Source organism: Dromiciops gliroides, chromosome 3, assembly GCF_019393635.1.
Source record: "Dromiciops gliroides isolate mDroGli1 chromosome 3, mDroGli1.pri, whole genome shotgun sequence".
Taxonomy (NCBI): domain Eukaryota; kingdom Metazoa; phylum Chordata; class Mammalia; order Microbiotheria; family Microbiotheriidae; genus Dromiciops; species Dromiciops gliroides.
In genome coordinates, this window is record NC_057863.1 from 475,512,946 (window position 1) to 475,532,730 (window position 19,785).

The 19,785-nt window shown below is 38.5% G+C and overlaps 1 protein-coding gene across 9 annotated transcripts in view; it reads right to left on the reverse strand.

Moving 5' to 3' along the window:
- The window catches only part of FRY (FRY microtubule binding protein), a 570,040-nt gene that overhangs the window by 31,960 nt on the left and 518,295 nt on the right, over positions 1-19,785 (reverse strand). For 5 of the 9 annotated variants that reach the window (XM_043997434.1, XM_043997428.1, XM_043997427.1 and 2 more), the window contains 6 exons: positions 14,958-15,128; positions 14,263-14,331; positions 10,739-10,747; positions 5,896-6,096; positions 5,155-5,316; positions 207-373 (listed from right to left, as the gene is read on the reverse strand). In XM_043997434.1, coding sequence (XP_043853369.1) covers positions 207-373; positions 5,155-5,316; positions 5,896-6,096; positions 10,739-10,747; positions 14,263-14,331; positions 14,958-15,128 — 779 coding nt within the window. The remainder of the gene's footprint in view (positions 1-206; positions 374-5,154; positions 5,317-5,895; positions 6,097-10,738; positions 10,748-14,262; positions 14,332-14,957; positions 15,129-19,785) is intronic. The other 4 variants (XM_043997430.1, XM_043997433.1, XM_043997432.1 and 1 more) reach the window with 3 other exon arrangements.

Consider the following 19,785-nt stretch of genomic DNA (forward strand, 5'->3'; position numbering starts at 1 on the left):
CTTCACATTTTCAAATACTTCTTTGACTATTTAGGAGTATCCAGTGTAATACAGAACCTTACAGTAGGTGCTTAAATAAATGTTTTTGCCGAATTTGCAGATTTTGAGTTGTTAAAATAGTTAAGAAGGTACTTAGTCATACTTGGGCTAAAATAAAGTCATACAAGGGCACTACTCTGTGCCACATGAGGATTTTTTTTTTTTACCTTGCCAGAGTAAACTGGTCCAATGCTCGGTCCCCTTTTTCTTCAGCTTCAGTCATGTCTAGGCTGAAGCTATCACTGCACTCAAATGTTGCTGGGAGTTCATTGATAGAACCAGAGAGTTCATCTTCATGCACCGTGGTGTCTTCCTCTTCATTGACACCTTCAGCCTGAAAGGACAAATGGAGGGGAAATAGCAAATATGTTACAACTGTCAGGACACATGCTAACAGGAAAATTTGCTAAAGCAAAGAAAAACGACAAAAAAGAGATGGTGAAATCTTTCTGTCCCAAAAAATCCATCTTCTAGTTCATGACTTGGTCATTTTCCGAATAGCTCTAATAAACACTGTTTACTCTTTCTCTAGTCTTCCTTCTTTTACCTTACAGAATAATGATTTGAGAAGCTGGGCAGGTCCTTAGAGATACTCTCATCTGATGCCCTCATTTTAGATAGGAGGAAATGGGGCCCAGAGAGGGAAAGGCCAGCCTAGTCTCCTTGGCAGAGCCGGGACGAGGACCCACCCCTTCTGACTCCTAGAGGACTCTGTCAGCCTCAAACCTAGGACTCTCTGAAGCAAAATGCCTTGGATCTTGTGACTCAGAGTCGGATGGGCTTTTTGTTGACCTTTTCCAAATTGGGAATGTCCTTAAGATGCACTAGCTATACATTTTGCCCCTGGGGAAGACCACTAAAGATGACAGATTTGAAGGTAAGAGCTGACTCGGCTAAGCTGGGCATCCAAGTGAAAGGTTTATGGAACAGAGCTGAGCTAGACCTGCTGAAGGGCAGGAAAAAGACAGAAAAGAAACGGAAAAGGAGGGTGTGCCTGAACCTGGGCCAGGGGGAAACCAGCCAGAGAACTGATTGTTCTGTTAAGAAAGGAAGGAAGGCAACTGGATCACGGAGCAAAAGAGGAAAGTGAAAAAAAGCACATGGATATGCTTTGGTGAGTCAGTTTCTTAAAAGAAAACCAAACCAAAAAAAAAAAAAGAATAAAAATTTACATGAATTTGACCAACATCCGCAATGAAAGATTATAACAAGTTAATATCTGACAACCTCTTGGGTATATGGCATGGTAAGTATAATATAAATATGGCCAAAGGGCTACTGAATTCATAGGAATTTTAAAGTAGAAGTAGGAAGAATGGACTTTTCATTATTAGGCTATGTTTTCAAGTCTTTAGGGAGTAGGAACTAACTTTTGGGTTTTATCAGCTCTCATTAATTACTCTTTTTTTGGGGGGGGGGTGCAATGAGGGTTAAGTGACTTGCCCAGGGGTACACTACTACTAAGTGTCAAGTGCCTGAGGCTGGATTTGAACTCAGGTCCTCCTAAATCCAGGGCTGGTCCTTTATCCAATGCCACCTTGCTGCCCCCTACTTACTCTTTTTAAATGACAGCTTTGTTGCCATGGTAAGATTGAAGGGTTGAAGGGTTTTGGGGGTTCCCTATTTCACAGAAAGCTCAATCAATACAGGAAATTCAGCCCTCATGAAGAAGGATGGATGGTTTTGCATTGATTTCACTGACGAATTTAGCAATGAGACAAACTTTTCCAGGTAAAAAAAAAAAGTTATATTTGGGCAAGCCCTAAAAATGTAACTCTTAGCTAGCTTTCTGTGTGTGGAAGCTGGATTTTATAGAACTGGAAATAGAAAAATGAAGAAAATAATGACATTAAAACATTTTAATATGGAAATAAATTGCAATGCCATTTACTCTGGTTTTCTTTTCATACAGAATTTCAGGGAAACACTTTCTACACTTAATGGGAGATCCCTGGTACTTATATCCCCTCTATTCAGAAAGCTCCCTCTCTTCTTGGAAACTTTTTTGGGGGTGGAAACGATACTAACTTGGCAAAGCTCCTGGTCCTGGTTCTTATACAATGAAGTCAACTCAGAAATGCTCCTCCTGTAAACTAAATATACTCTAGGTCAATAGAATATGTCTACCCAGTAGTGAAATGAGAAACAAAATGAGGAGAAGTGGAGGAGCCAGCTGTGGACTCAGGAAGTCCAGGATTCAAGTTTTCCCTCTGATATCTACTAGTTTTAAGTCATTTGACCTCTTGGTGCCCCAAGCAACTCTTTTTTTTTTTTTTTTTGGGTGAGGCAATTGGGGTTAAGTCACTTTCCCAGGGTCACACAGCTAGTAGGTGTTAAGTGTCTGAGGCCGGATTTGAACTCAGGTCCTCGAGCCACCTAGCTGCTCTCCCCCCCCCCCCAAGCAACTCTTTAAGCCTATAAATTACAGATGATGAGTATATGGGAAATCCTCACAATGATGAAACCAACCACTGGTCTGGACAAAAATAAAAAAAGTTATAAAAGAAGTTATAAAATATAGATTTCCTCACTTGTGATCTTTTTCAGTTTATGGATTCCCATGATCTCAGGATCTCATGTCATAAAGTGAGCTTAGAGCATTTCGTGATCTTAAAAATGGAACTTACTTTATATGGGATTGGAGGTGGGGGGAGTGTACCATGGAACTCATTCATGTAAATTCTTTAAGAAACTCAGGAAGAAACCTCATGTTCCAAGCAAGAAAAACTTAAGCGGATTTTGTTATATGTGGCACTTGTAATGTTCATGACTTCAAGGAGAAATGAAAACTTACAAATGAACTAGCTCTGGAAGAGGCTGAAGCTCGGTGCCTGGCACATAGTAAGTGCTTAATAAATACTTGTTGACTGACCAGTGAGCTTTTTGAGTTGAAAAAATATTTCTCTATAAAGTCATCTCCTATTGTCTTCTTCACCCTGCCTTTTTATTCTCTCCTCCTCCGTAATACAGAATCAAACCCAGGTAAATGAAGTCTTAGCCTATGTGAATAGGCCAAAAGGAACTTTGTTGGTCTTCCTATTTAAAATTTTTTTTTTAGAGAGAAGCACTATTGACACCTATCAGCTACACAGTGAAGTAGCATTACCTCTGAGCCTCTAATTCCTCATCTGTAAAATGGTATAATGGGAATTTTTGATTGCCTTTTATTCCTCTTGCAACTTTGGTTCTGTTAACATGAACGTCACCTGACCAAAGACCATGGGATGTAAAATTTACTTGAGTATTAGGCATTCCTTAGATAAGAAGCCGGAGGAAAAATCCTGACTCCTTAGTGATATGTAAACTGTCCTCCTCAGTCAGCCTATATGCACATCCTCTAAATGTAGTTTAATCTGTAACGTGCCTAAATTTGCCCATAAAATTTGTTTGATAAGGTTGGTTTCACTGGGGGATGTATGAGATTACGACTCTGTTTAACTAAGTTTTATGACATTGAAGGAAGTAAGGGATTATGGATCTATCTTCTCTAGTTTTTATGGCCTAAGAGGAATGTACAAAATTGTAATACGTAAAAGAATTATTTCTGCATCACTCTGATGTCAGTTTGCCTATAAGAAGCCTTGTTAGAATCCCAATGATTGTTTCAGTTTGTCGTTTTCCCTGAGGCCTGAACCTAGGCTTGAGCGTAATAGTAAAACCTAGGTTTTTACCTAAATAATTTCTGCACTGTGGTAAATTATGGCAGCAATTACCTACCACCTGAACTCCCATAACAATAGTAATGATAATACCTGCAGTGTCTGCCTCATGAAGCTGTTACAAGGATCAGCTGAGATAGCATCTGTAGAAAACTGAACATCTTAAAGTACTATGCTAATGTCAGTACTGACTAATCCAATCCACACACTTGTGTGTAAAAAGGTAGTGTGCGGGGGCAGCTAGATGGCGCAGTGGATAGAGCACCGGCCCTGGAGTCAGGAGTACCTGAGTTCAAATCCTGCCTCAGACACTTAACACTTACTAGCTGTGTGACCCTGGGCAAGTCACTTAACCCCAATTGCCTCACTAAAAAAAAAAAAAAGGTAGTGTGGAGAGCTGGTGGGGGAGGGTAGGGGACTGGGTAGGGGCATCCCCACCCTTGTACAGATTGAGTTGCCAGTTGACTTGCCTTGTTTTATACCAGTAACAATAAAAAATTTTTGGGAAAAAAAAGAAAGGTAGTATGGAGTAGAAGATAGAAAGCTGGCCTTGAAATCAGAAAGACCTGGGTTCAAGACCCATCTCTGACACACAGTGCCTGTGGGACCCTGGACAAGTCACTTCATCTCTTTTCTCTAAGCAATGATCCAAGACTATACATTGCAAAGAAGGAGCTGATTTAATTCAGGAATTCCCTGTATCAGTGAAATCACAAGTCCAGTGCTCCCTTTCCATATGTGTCATGGGGTATGGTATCTAGCATTGTGGGCAGGATTTGTTTGACTATTTTGATAAAAGTTACAAATAAAGGGAAATCCACATAAATCAAAACAGATTAAACAAGAAAAAAACCAACCTTTCTTAGTAAGGAAATTATGTCCATAATTCACGGTTCACTTCAGACAGCTGGCAAGAACTGTTTTGTGCAAATCTAGCCTAATACTATGATTGGCATGGAAAATTTCTGAGGATATGCCAGAGGGGCAAGAATTGAAGGCCATGGGCAAACTACACAATTGGTTCCCACATATGGAAAAATCTCACAAGAAAACATGCACACCCACACCCAAGTGAACACTGCTCCATACAATTCAGTTCAGAGAACAGCTGCAATGATCCCCAGACTCTGCAACTTCAGACACACACACAGATTTGATTTTGCCATTAATCAGCAGCTCTTGTGCTATGCAGAAAGTGCAAAATACTTCATTCAAAAGGCCCCAAATCAATTTTTTTTTTAAACCAAGAAGATCAGCATGCAGAAATCTGGTAGGGAAACAAGTCAAGATGTGTCCCATGGACACACTCGTCACAGAGCCTTAAATGGAGTAAGAGGAAGAAAAGAATGTGTCGCCCACAATCAATCCCCTGGGGGAAATCTTAGAAAATCAAGACTATTTTAAAAAGTGGGATTTAAAAGGAGCTACAATGATAGAACTCCCAAAAGTCCTTCACCTTAGAACCCTCAGACACCTGTAGATTATTCATATCAGTCAAAGAAACGTCAAAGCTAGATGTTCTGGTGTTAAAAACATGAGGGTCAGCAGTAGTCGTATCACATGATATGGTGAGCGAGTCCATGTGATTTGCCTCCTCAGAGGGGGAAAGGGTCATGATCTGTTTAAAAAAAGAGAAAAAATGGTGTGAAGAGACTCTTTTTCAAATGTGCTCATGCTCTTTACACAGGTGCTGTGTTTCCTAGCTATTCATTAGTTATTATTCTTATTAGGCAGTCATTCTTTTCCCCAATCTATTTCTCTGTTTATTTGACCTTAACCACAGCAACAGGTATCAGTATCCTGGTTCACATTTATAAAGTGTTTATCGTTGTTGTTTTTTTAAACCACATCACAGGGCTTGACATGTTTCCTAAAAATTCAGAAGACAGAGAAGGATTGAAAGTGAAACAGGCATACAGGCCTGTTGGGGGAAAAGAAAAGGTAGCCTTGTCAGATCTGATGTTTGCTTTCTGGGTTTGCAATGCTCATCTAAAAGTTGTTGTTGGGTTTTTTTTTTTTTTTCATTTGTCATCTACAAAAAACCAAACAAAACCCAACCCACCCCATTCAGTTAGCCAGAGCCTATCAATCCAGATTCTTATCCAACAGCTTTGGAAAGTTTCTTTAGCTGCAACAGCAAACTCAAATCAATTAGAACAAATCTGCCAATTTCTGAAATAGTAAAGGGGCTACTTACTAGATCGGAGTGCTCCAGGATCTGGCTGGTTGGGAGGTCCTCCTCCTCTGATGACTCATCTGAATCCTCATGGTTCATTTTATTTAGGCTGGGAGTACTTCCTGAAAGTTGGCTCTCCTCCAATAGCTGCATATCACACTTGTCCAGGCTATCCAGAGAACGCCTGCGCACTCCCCAGTTGAAATTGTCCATGCTTTCACCCTAAAATCATCATCAACGTAAGCTTGATTTCTATGCCAAACTCTATTTCACAATGACGCTTTCACACATCCCATTAGTTTGCCTACTTTAGAAAAAAATATTTAAACAATGAATGTTTCAGACCAGGAATGACACCATAGACTAGACTTCTTTTTGTAGGATGTGAAAAAGCCAACTATGTCCACATAAATATACGTTTCAGTTGTAAGGAGAAACCTCAACCATTACTGAACATCCTACAGATAGGAGAAAGCAGAAAAAAAAATGCAAGCTATTATTCTTCTATTGTTACTATTGCTCTTTAGCAAGCTAAATAATTTTACACTTTTAAGCACTGATTTTGCTCAATGATGAGAACATCTGTGTGTTTTAAAAAATCTGTAAGAGAAAAGGCACTAAGTAATTAATAGACTTAAGGCTCTTCAAAAGACCTTTCAGTCTCAGGAAAAAAAAAAAAGGTGGCAGTTCCATGGCTATGTCCCACATTCCCCAAATCCTTTGTGTATTCAGCCTTAGAACAGAAGGTAAACATTCCCACCGGCTTCTGCCACGGAAGTTTTTGCGGCCAATAAAGATAAAATGCAGTGTTAAGGGCTATCGGGATGAAGCTGGGCATTACTGGACTGAACATGCAAAATGCAAAGGCTAAAAGCATCTTTTGCTCAAGGCACATATTGGAATATCTTCAGAATGAGGGGAAACCATGACGGCCTTGGACAGGACACACAGAGGGCTTAGCCTCAAACCTCATACTGGAAAGAGACCGTTTGATATAAAGAGAAATGGGCTCATTGGTGACATAAAGAAAAAAAAAAAGATTTAAAAAGTGTTTTTTTTTTTTTTCAAGCTTCCATGACCTTCAGAGAAATAAATGTGGGCCCTATAGTACCCAGTGCTGAAAAGATCAAAAAGAAGGGCAAGAAAATGCTGGGACCTTTTAGATACACTGGGGAAGAATAACGATAATAAGAACAATAACGATCACTAACATTTACTTAGTACTTACTCTGAGCCAGGCACTGTGCTAAGTGCTTTATTATCATGATCTCATTTGACCCTCACAACAACCCTAGGAGGTCATTGGTATTATGATCTCCATTTTACAGATCAGGAAACTAAGGCAAACATAGGTTAAGTGACTTGCCCAGGGTCACACAATCAATAAATCTCTGAGGTTGGATTTGAACTCAGGTCTTCTTGACTCCAGGTTTTGGGCTCTATTCACTGCACCACCCATCTACCCATTTTATGAAACTGTTTTCTTAAATTCTTTTTCCTTGGTGGGCTGGCTGTTCCTCATGTCTAGAACGCGCTCCTTTCTTGGCTCTGCTTCTATTATCTCTGGATTTTTTTAAGACGCAACTCAAGCACCATCTCCTATACTGAAGCCTTGCCGGATTTTTCCCAATTGCTATTATCCTCCTTCCCAAATTTTTATTTGATTTTGTAAATATTCTGACATATATTTATTTCCAGGGCAATGAGGGTTAAGTGACTTGCCCAGGGTCACACAGCTAGTAAGTGCCAAGTGTCTGAGGCCAGATTTGAACTCAGGTCCTCCTGAATCCAGGGCTGGTGCTTTATCCACTGCACCACCTAGCTGCTCCTCTGACATATATTTATATATGTGCATGTCACTTCCTTCATTAGAATGTTACGATTTTTGAAGGCAGGAACTTTCACTTTTATTTTTGTGTCTCTTAGGACAGTAGATATTTAATAGATGTTTGTTGATTAACTCACTGATTAATTAAGGGACAGCTTGGGTACATGATTTCTATTTCTACCACAAACATGTCTTCCAGCATATTGAAATATATTTAATTGAGGGTTGAAATACAACCAAACAGAACATACAAAAAAGAATTAAATTTTGATGTAACAAATGAACATTCTAAATCACCTTTATTACAAAGGACTTTCACAAATGATGGTCAAAGCAAAGAGAAAGTATTGCTTGAAGCTCAGTGAAGCTAGCAATGCATTGATGTGTTTTACAAGGGTAAATGACATTATAGTTTTTATAGGCACATAACAAGGCAGATGTTATTTGGAAAAGGAAATATTTTTCTTTGGTAACAGTTTAGGTCAAATCAACAAGCATTTATTAGGTATTTACTGTTTCTACAATATTATAGTGACATGCTAAGTGAATGTCAGGGAACACTCCTGATCTGGAGAGATTTAACTTTTTTTTTTGGTCTAGATTTGTGATTTAATGAATGTAGAGAATTTTGGCAGAAAGACTCCTTCTATCTCTCAATGCAGATTGGTGACTATTCTGCAATTTATAATCTTAGAGCAGTGATGTCAAACTCAAATAGAAACCAATCCAGTCAACAAGCATACTGACTTAGTAAATCACAAATAAACATTATCTACATTGTATTGTATTTTAATTTATTTTTATTAAACATTTCCAATCACATTTTAATTTGGTTTGGGCCTCACTCAGGAGTTTTGCTGGGGCATGGGCTGTGAGTTTGACATCTCTGGTTGGAGAAGTTGGTGGGGGGACAGACGTTGAGAGGTAAAGTGACCAGCAGCATGTGTCAAAGGTGGGACTTTATTGCAAGTCTTATTGGCCAGCTCTCTATCCACTATACCACTTTCCACAAATTATGGCTTGCAGGCCAAATCTAGTCCTCTGCCTGTTTTTGTATAACCCATGAGCTAAGAATGGTTTTTCCAATTTTAAATACAATAAAATTTTATTTTAAAGTGAAAAAAAATCTAAGTCTATAGTCAGTACAAAAACAGGTGGTTGGCCCAAATATTGTGGTTTGACAACCCTTCTACTATACCATGCCAATATGCTGAAAAAATGAGCAGTGTTTATGGAATTCAGTGACTCTTTCCCCCTGGGCTATACAGCCTATTTCTTTTATTTTTTCAGTATATGACTAGGCTCACCATTCTCTCTGCTTGTCCTTTCTCCCCATCTTTTAGGGAACTTGATCTTTTGCTATTCCAGTTCTCATCATGGCCTACCATGATAGAGGAAGCAACAATCATAGACATATCTTGAGTTGGAGGGAGGATGTGACCTGCCACCCTTATTTATTTACCATATGATACAAATGAGGTTTATGGTTTTTTTCACAAGGCAACTTGAGCTGAAGAAGAAAAGCCAGGGTGATAGTAAAGCACAGAACTTTTCCAATTTGTTGGGATAAACTAATAAATTGCTTTTCTTTTGGTGGAAAAGCCTAACAGGCCTCATTCTTTTGGCATCTTCAATGATCTAGTTGAACAAAAATACAAAGAAAAACCAGGAGAAAGCTGAGATTTAGATAAAAAGGGAAGAAGTATACGAAAAAAGGAAAACAAAAGTGATGAAAAGCAAGACAATGGAAGAAAAAGCATGAAGGAAGGATATAAGATGTGGAAATACACATCCATCAGTGAATAAAATATCCTGCTGTTACTCAGTTAACTTCTGTACCTGATTCCCACTCCCCAAATAAAAAAAGAATGGGGATAGGGCAACTGGGTAGATGTCATTCCCCAAGGACAATAAAAAATAACTCTCCCAGAGAGTTACATCAGGAAATGATGGTGTTCAGGGGTTGTAATTGAATGGTTCTGGGGCCATCTGAAGTCCGTTGATGATTAAAAAGCAAACAGTTTTTCTCAGTGAGACAAAAGAACACTCCTGTTGGCAATCAATGAAAACAGTGCTGGGCTTGCTCTTTTCACTGGTCAAAAAATTGAACTCCCACTACCTTTTCCCAAAAAAGCAATCACTTAAATTGGGCATAGTAAAAATAGTGTATGGAACAATCCTAACAATCTTCCCTTATGTGGTTGTCCAAGTCTTTCACTGTGTGCCTCCCTGACTCCTTGATGGTATATACAAAATTAGAGATTGTCAAGCTGTTGGGTGGAAGAAGTCAGATTTTCTACGAGTAAGAAAATGTATATGGCTAACTGCCCTCACACAGAGAAGCTGCGGGAATTAAATAATCAGGATTGATTTTCAAGTACAATGATTAGCAACTGATGTTAATTCATAAAGTTTAGCAACATCAGCTTTATAATGAAATGGGAATGGGAATAAGCAGTGTATACACATGTATGTGCATGTGCATAACAGAACCGCCTTTAAAAGGGTTTGGATAGGATGTTGATCAGTAAAAAGGTTACTCCATTCTAACAAAATGCAAGGGTTGTTCTGGAAGTAGTTCGTGTGTGTGTGTGTGTGTGTGTGTGTGTGTGTGTGTGTGTGTGTGGTGTCCTATACACACTAAACAAGTTACTGCTTACATTGATACTGTGGAAATTTAACAACATAAACTGTTAAAGTACTTAACCTGCAGGTTAGAGGTATTTTCCAAGGCATATCTCTGAAATCCCTCGCTCATATAGAAAAAGACAAACATGCATCTTTGAGAACTAGGAACATAACAGCTTTTAAGAAAACAAATTCCTCTAAACTTTAGAAAATACTTTTGTAGCAGAGCAGCCATTGGGACCCCCTTCTCTCTCACATGCACACACACTCGCATACACACGCACACATGTACTATACATACACACACAGCTCTAGAAGGGAGGAAAAAGCAATTATGTTGTTACAAGTCTGCAATGATGCATAACATCTACTAGCATGTCTGAGTTAAAAATAGCATTTTTTTCTTACCTGGAGTTCCTGGGTTGCAGATTGAATGGATAGAAAAACAAATAAAAGGTCTATTTAAAATGATTATATTGAAGAAATCAGAAAACTCAAAAGCATCTGTCCTAGTATCACCACAATTGAAACTAACAGGACCAGTAATATTTAATTCAGTAGACTTATTTTTAAAAAGAAAAATACAGTTAAGGATTCACTAACCCCAGATGGGAAAGTCAGTATCGGACAACAGAGAATCATAACTTAGGATGAGTGGAGGATGTAACCTACAGTGACCTGTTTGACAAACTAAATATATTTTGGAAATAGCTTTCTACTTCTACGATAATTTTGGACTCTCTAACACTGTTTTATTCAGAATGCTTAAACTTCTATTGGTGAGAAAATTGCATCACTACATCACAGAAAAATGTCTGAATGTCATCAGCTGGTGAATTGTGTCATCACTTAATACTGTGACCAGGGTTAAAAATGTTTGTGGTTCCTGATCTCGTTATTGCTGAGGTATACGTATATCTGTAGACACAGCAGCTTTGAAAGACTAAAAAAATGGAAGAGTCAAGGGCAAATTCTCATTGGAACTATCTAAAATCTGACTCAACAAAGGTCTGAAATTATAGGAACTTCAGAACAAGGTAGAATAAACAGGACAAGAAGAGTAATCTTGATTTATAAGCAACTTTGGCCCTGATAAATAACTAGAGATGAATGGGACACACTTGAGCAGCCTCCTACCCTTAGAGGTCTCAAGTGAGAAGCATTATAACTATTAACAAATGTGAGCATGCTGTAATATTTATAATTCCATTATTATTTTATAGAGAAATATTTAAATATTCCTCCCCATACTATATTTGATTTGTGAGTACACTAAATATTTCTTGTGCTTTCCTATAAAACACCAACCAACATGAAATTAAATGTTCATTTAAATTTTTTTCATTGTTTAGAATAACAGAAGGAGAAATGGGAAAGGAAAATAAAGTATTCATTATTTATTTGCCCTGACATAGAGAATTAATATCATTTAAAATTCCAGGGATAGGCTACTCAGGCTTTCCTTCTCATTACTTTGGCAAAGATTACATTTCATTAGGTGCTCTGAAATATCTGAGTGTACTCCCTTGAAACATGAATGTTGGGCTTGGGACATTTCATTTAATATATTTTTTTTCTTGACTGAAAACAGAATTATGCTCCTGTAGTCTTCTGCCTCATCAGTTCCCTGAATACTTTCCACCTCTTTTGCTTTTCTATTTTAACTTTTAACATGAGGAAAAATTCAATCCTTGGATGTTAGCCTCTTAGCGAGTACAAACACAGTAAAGTAAGCAGGAGCAGTTACGCTATAACTGATCATGAGGATAGGAGAATCAATCATCTGATATTACCTGAAGCTCTGGCTCAGATAAACTTTGAAAATGAAAAATATCATTTCAGTATATCTCAGACTAATGGAAAAAAAAAAACCAGATCCCATTGACATGGGTGTTTCCCCTTTTATGGATAAATTCTATAAAACATGAAACTTGCAAATCAGATTTTGACTTATCTTAAAGATGCCCACAAGACAATTCCTTTGAATTGCTTACAAGTTGCACCTGATGAGTTTACTTTGAAAGTGACTGGGAATCTATTACTGCCCCTTTTTCTTAAAATAGTAATTTCTTATTTTTTTATGATTTCAGATTAAAAGTGAAGGATATGTTATAGTTCCACTTGATAAGCAATGATTTCAGTGGGGAAAAAAGACAAGAATTTGTTCAAGAAAAAGAAAATACCCAAAATGTAACCCTGTTCTTCCTCTATTTTTCCTAGGAAGGTCAGAATCTTAAATAGCTAAACAACAGAGGGGATTCTTAAAGGTTCATTTTTGCCCATAATCTAGTAGAATTACTGTGAAAATAAGAGAAATAAAGATGGTGATACAAATGATAAAGCAGGGCATCCCTAGGATCTGAAGATCCATGTTAAAACTATCTTAAATATTTGAACCTTTAAACTGTCATTACTTCCTTACACTTATCATCAGTGTGGGCTGGTAGCTAGGCTGCACCCACTGTCAATTTTTCTTCTAATTTAAATTCCACTTCTTTGCAATTCCAAAGAACTTGGAGTGTTAGTTCAGATAAGCTATGGCCTGCATTTCTAGCTTATCAAATTTTGACTTTCTATGTTTTTTATGTATCACCTTCATTTCTAAAATGAGGGAAGGGAAACTTGGTTTAGATGGGTTCTTTGAGCTTGGAATTTACAAACCTGATTTAGGATTTGAATAAAGGGTCTTACAATTTCAAGGGAAATTATTTGACTACCTATGAAAAGCTGGCAGCCACTTAATTTTAATTCCATTTATTTATTTTTTTGTTTGTTTTTGAGAAGATGGGCACTTTGAGATCATGATCAGCAAAAGAAAACCAGAGGGATCTTTATCTTGGGTCTTAGCACTTTTTCTTCATGGAGGCCAAGTTAGAGTGTGGCATGACTAAGCTGACAGCTTCTCTGTGCTTGTTTTGTGTTTATTTTGTATTCATTCATCTTTCATGATCTGTAGATGTCTACTGACAAACTGTAGTGTGCGGGGCATGTTGCCTAATACATTACAATATCTAAAACAAGATGTTGAGGAGCCTTTGCCAATCACTATCATAGTAGTTCACAACCAATTTAGGGTTTTAATAGTTTGCCTATAGAAAAGGTGTCCCCAGTAGCTATACAAGGTTCTGTGATACCCTCCCCTCACACAAAAGGATTAGCTTTGGGATCATGGTGAAGAGGAAGGCACAGGTTCCCCACTGGACACTGGTCCCTGCTGGTAGCAAGATTTCCCTCCATTAGCACAGGCTCCTCACTTAGTCTGGGGACTGTGTGAGTAGAAGGGGATGATTATCTTATCTCTTGCCAGAGAGATGATTATCTTATCTGTATTGACTTGCCAGATACAAGGTCCCTTTGGGTATGACATTCCCAAAGTAGGCAATTATTTCGTGGAGGCCCACACCCACCCAAAATTGCAGCATAGGGCTTGGACCTGAGGGCTAACAGGTAACAGTTATCAAACTGGGCCTCTGTTGGAACTGTTTTAAAGGGAGTCAGATGGGCCTAGGGTTGAGCTTCTAAATAACAAGCATGAGCATACAGAGGTTCTGAATTAAAAAAAATTTTAAAAAAGAATAAAGCAAAAACAGTCACACAAGTACATATGAGTTTTGCCAACTTAGGAGGGTGTTTTATTCTCACCCAGAAAAGTCACTGAAAAAAAAAGGAGGGAGAAAAGAGAAAACTTTCTCCTTCAACCCCCCTCCCTCAAAGAAATGCTCGATTTAAAAATAGTATGTCAAAAAGAACTAAGTAAGATTGACATTACACTTCATGGCACCTTGACCCTAATTAATGGGTATCCATCTTTATTGGTTATACCTTCCACATTTTGAAGATACCAACAAACTTTATTTTATTATGACTCATAATAGGAAGCATCTGATGACAGTAGTCATCATTCAATATATACTCAAAAGTTTTGTTTTTACCTGTTGAGACTCGAATTCAGACCCTCCGGGTGTCTGTGTTGATGCAAAAGCTGACCACAGTTCTAGCACCTGAAGCAGAACAAGGAGTTCCCAGAGCTAATACTTTCTTTTTTAAGGCTTAAGGATTTCATCCACTTTGGTTAAAACCAAACCAAACCAAACCAAACCCAGACAATCCAGAATACTAGGGGCTCTGACTTCATGTTTTGGCATGTAAGGACTGAACTAACTGAATTGGAGCAAATGCTTCGAATTTTTTCCTTATGGACTTGAGCATTCACAGGATCGAAGCCTCAGGGGTGGGGAGGACATGAGAGATCACCACCCTGTGAGCGGCTTTAGAACTTCAGTGTTTCCTGGGCTTGTCTTTAAAAATAGTCCACCTCTGGGCTGCACAGACTTAGCCCTTTGTGTGGTCACTGAGGCTTCAGTCTTTGCCATAGAGTAATAACTTGGCACTTTTGAGCATTGGCTCAGACAGAAGGGAAGGGCGTGGCAACTTTTTGCCAGGGCTTGGCTGTGGCATTAACGCTGTGAATACCTTGGTTTGAAACTAAGTTTACAGCTTGGCAGCTGAAGTTCCCTGTTACAAAGAGCTCCCTATTTGTCAGGTAAGGAAGAGGGGAGAAAGCAAACTGTGACTTTAGCCAAAGAAAAAGCTGAAGTGGATTATTTTCATGGAGAATATACTGTACCTCTCCATCTTCCAACTCCACGTCGAGGAAGTCAAAGTCTCTGAAGACTCTAAACTGTTGCTCGCTGTTGGTGTCGTCCATGTTCTCCTGTTCTCTGGTGCCGTCTTCGGAAGACACTAGGCTTGTCTGGTGCTCAAGAAGGTCCAGTTCTCCACACGAGGAAAAAATCACCTAGGAATCAAAAGATTCCACCTATGAAAACCACTCCTCCCTCCAGTCGTTTCTGTTATTAGAAACTGGAACTAGTTATTCAGAAGACTGTATTTGCAGTACACACCTAATTCCTTAAATGAGTATTTTTAGCGTGTGTTCTTCCCTTATTTATGTTGGACAGGTTCCTTCAGATCAGACTTGTGCAAAGACGAAACTTCATGCTGCAGGAATCTGTCCAACAGTCAGCTCCCTCCTAATGGCAGCAAATGGGACAATGCCTAAATGTTTAGGTATAATAATATATTGATGGGAATGAAATTCTAAGAGCTACTGTCATACCAGGCAATGTTATTGTTAAGTAAACTGCTGGAGCAAAGAATTTAACCCATTCAGAAAGGATTAGCTTTTAGCCAGGGACTAGAAGATGCCAGGAACAGGACTATACTATTACTAGGACCTAGCAAACACCCTATAAATACTTTCTTTCTTTCTTTTTTTTCCCTTTTTTTTTGTTTGTTTTTGTGGGGCAATGAGGGGTTAAGTGACTTGCCCAGGGTCACACAGCTAGTAAGTGTCAAGTGTCTGAAGCCACATTTGAACTCAGGCCCTCCTGAATCCAGGGCCCGTGCTTTTTCCACTGCACCACCTAGCTGCCCCACCTATAAACACTTTCTGAAAGGAATGTAATGGGTACAAGCATAAATAGTTGTTTATCTTGTGAATATTATAGATGCCCCTGATTTAGTCTTTTTTTTTTTTTAAGCAAGGCAACTGGGGTTAAGTGACTTTCCCAGGGTCACACAGCTAGTAAGTGTTAAGTGTCTGAGGCTGGATTTGAACTCAGGTACTCCTGACTCCAGGGCCGGTGCTCTATCCACTGCACCATCACCTAGCTGCCCCTCTGATTTAGTCTTAAGCTCTTATCTCAGTGATGTGGAAAATATTTTTAGAATCTAGTTGGTTTTTTTTTTTTTAACACATCTTAATACAGACTTGCAAAAACACCATACACCACTTGACAAGTCACCCTAAATGTTTCATGTGACCACTCTCCAAAGGCTGAATGCTGGTTATAACTTAAATGAAGTCCACATTCTTTTCTACTCAACCTTTGTAGCTTATTGGCTGTTGTTTTTTTTTTTTTCTGGAAAAAAATGGGTAATTATTTATAAAAATGGGCTGATAGGTGGTGCAGTGGATAGAGCACTGGGCCTGGAGTCAGGAAGACCTGGATTCAAATCTAGCCTCAGATGCTTACTGGCTGTGTGACCCTAGGCAAGTTACTTAACTCAGTTTGCCTCAGTTTTCCCATTTGTAAAATAAGCTGGAGAAGGAAATGAGAAACCACTCCAGTATCTTAGCCAAGAAAACCCTAAATAGGGTCACAAAAGAATTGGACATGACTGAAATGACTGAACAGCATTTATAAAACATATAACAACACAGAGGACATCCTTTAGAGAGTAATTATATATGAAGTGTTGCTTTTGGAAATGCCATAACACCAACCCTTTGGATTTTTAAGATACTTTTCTTCTGGGGAGATCAAGACTGCTTTTCCCTATTACTTCATTTAAATAGACAGATGATTATCAAGCACATACTATGTGCCAGGCACTGTGCCAAGCACTGGGTATACAAATACAAGAAAACAAGGTTTCCATTCTTGAGGAACTTACATTCTAACAGGGGAAGATAAAAAACATGATTGGGAGCTGGAAAGTGGTAGGACAAGACGAGCTTACTTGTCCACTGGCTTTCTTTAAGTCCCAACTAAAATCCCACCTTCTGCAGGAAATCTCCCAACCACTTTTTTTTTCTTTCAGGACAATGAGAGTTAAGTGACTTATTCAGGGTCCCACAGCTAGTGTGTCAAACGTCTGATTTAGGATTTGAACTCAGGTCCTCCTGAATCCAGGGCTGGTACTTTGTCTACTGTGCCACCTAGCTGCCACCCAACTACTCTTAATTCTAGTGTTTTTCCTCCTTTATTTCATATTTATCTTGCTTTGTATATACTTGTTTGCATGTTTTCCTCCTTCATTAGATTATAAGCTCCTTGAGAGGAGGGACTGTCTTTTGCCTTTTTTGCATCCCCAGCAATTAGTATAACATCTGGCACACAGTAGGTACTTCATAAATGTTTTTTGGTTGATTGATTACTATTACTGGTTCATGTTTTTGGCACTGGGTTTGCATATGGGACAATGAAGACAGAGAGTACTGTTGTGGGACAAGTCAGCAATGATAGAAAGAACTAGAATTTGGGTCTTTAGGTGAGCACACTTTATGAGCTTATGTAGTTCGTCTTGAAAGAAAAATTAATAGTGTTGAGGATACCTCAAGGCATTAATAGAATATAAGATCCTTTTTGTCTAGGACTGTTTTTTGTTTTACTTTTGGCAGCCCAGTGTCCAGAGTACTTTGCATATGGGAGGTACATATCAAGTGCTTAAAACATGCATCTGGATTTGAAACCTGGTCTCTTGACTCCCAGTTTAGCACTAAACTATTCAGTTTCTCTTGCTTCTCATGGAATGAATGAGGTAAGTATACCCTGTGGACCTGGTCCCTGCTAATTTTAATTGTTTTGGCTACATACACACAAACATAAACTTATACAATCTGTTACTTATATAAATCTCATAAATTTGCAGCTGCCTCCTCACTGCTAATACTTAAACCATTTACCAAATCAGATGTATATTTTAAAGTAGTAAATTAGAAGAAACATGGTTATTTTTTAAACTTCTATACATTCATTTAGTCATTCAATAAACATTTATTTAGTGTTTTTTTATGTTCAAAGAATGTAAGTTCCTTAAGGAGTCTTTGTATTCCCTATGCCTGAAAATCATAGTCACCATTATTGAGAAAATTAAACTCTACCAAGTGCTTGCAGAAAACTGGCCAGAGTGTTTTGATTATAGACAGAAATGTCAATCAGTCATTTAGGGTTCTTAACATGGAGAATGTAAACTTAAATTTTTTTTGTATAACTTTATTTCAATATAATTATAGACTGAAATCACTAAATCCTGTTGAGATAGGTACCAAAGGTATCAGTAGCCGCGTTTGACAGGTGGAGAGTTTAAGTGACTTGATAACAGTCATCTAGCTAAACAGCAGGCTTCAAACCAAGTTTAGTCTCGACTCTATGCTCAGTAGTCTTTCCCCTAAACCATTCGCTTCTTGTCCTTAATAGGGGATTAATAATTTCCTACCCTCATAGTACTTAAGCAGTCTAGTATGGGGAACACAAATAACTACAAGTTAATGTATGATGAGCACAGTAAGAGAAGTGAAAACAAAGTCAGGTAGGTCTCAAGGGGACAAGATCCCTACAAACTGAGAGGATCCATGAAGGCTTCGTGGAGGAGGTGGCATTTGAGCTGGTCTCAAAAGGATTTGAAGAAATGAAAGAACAGGATAAGGGTAGAAGGAAGACATTTCACGTAGGGAGAAACAAAGACAAAGAAATGGGAATGAAAGTGTTCAGGAGGTTGTAGGAAGAGGCAGACAGTAGTTCAATTTGGGTGGATTCCGGTAGATTACTAGAGAGCGATGGTGGGGAGAGAATTGGTAGAGAGAGGTGGAGGAGAATAATATGAGATAAAATTGGAAAGGGAGAGAAGTACCAGATTGTGGAGGTCTTTTAATATCAGATGAAGTGGTTTGGACTTTAATTGGTAAGCAATAGGGAGCTACTGAAAGGTTTTGAGCAGAGGAGTGGTATAACTAGATTAACGAATAAGGAAAAAAATAATTTGGCGGGGTTTTGATAGAATGGAGGAGGGAGAGATACCAGTTAATAGATCACTGCAATAGTCTAGGTAGATGATAATAAAGTTATGTTCTAAGATGGTATCAACAGGAACAAAGGACGGGATGGGTATGAGCAATACTGTACACACAGAATTATTTGAACAACTTATTGAATGAGAAAGGTAAGGGAGAGGGAAAGCCAAAGATGACTGTGAGTTTTGGAGCCTAGGTAATTCTTTTCTTTGTATTTCCAGTACTTATCAGAGTACCTGGCACATAGTAGGCGCTTAAAAAATGTCTTCTGATTGATTGGTTAGGAGGAGGATGGTATCACTGACAGAAATAATGAAGTCAGGAGGAATGAGTTTTTTATTGAAAGAAAATACTCTAATTTTAGACATCTCAAGTTTGAGATGATTATGGGACATCTAAACGGAGATGTTATATAGGCATTTGGATATGTGGATCTGAAATTCAGGAAAGAGGACAGAGATGGAGATAAAGAGGCATCTTCAAAGACCTCATAGTTGAATTCATGGGAATGAAAGAGTTTGTCAAGAGACAGAAGAGAGCCAAGGAAAGAACTTGGGGATAATCAGTATTAAGAGGTCATGAAGAAGAACCTTCAAGGAGGCAAAGAAAGGATACTTAGAGAGAGGTAGGAGAAACAGAAGAATGTAGTGTCTTAGATGCTAAGGAAAGAGAGCTTGTGTAGGAGGAAATGGTCAGTATAGTAGGAAAAGTACTGACTTTGGAGCCAGTGGGCCTAACTTTAATACTACTCAGCACTTTGATGACCCTGGGCAAGTACCTTAACCTCTATGGGCCTCAGTTTGGAGTCTGGAGTAACTACAGGGCCTCTGCTTTCCCTTCTAACTCTAAATTTCTGATACTATCATAAAATGTCAGA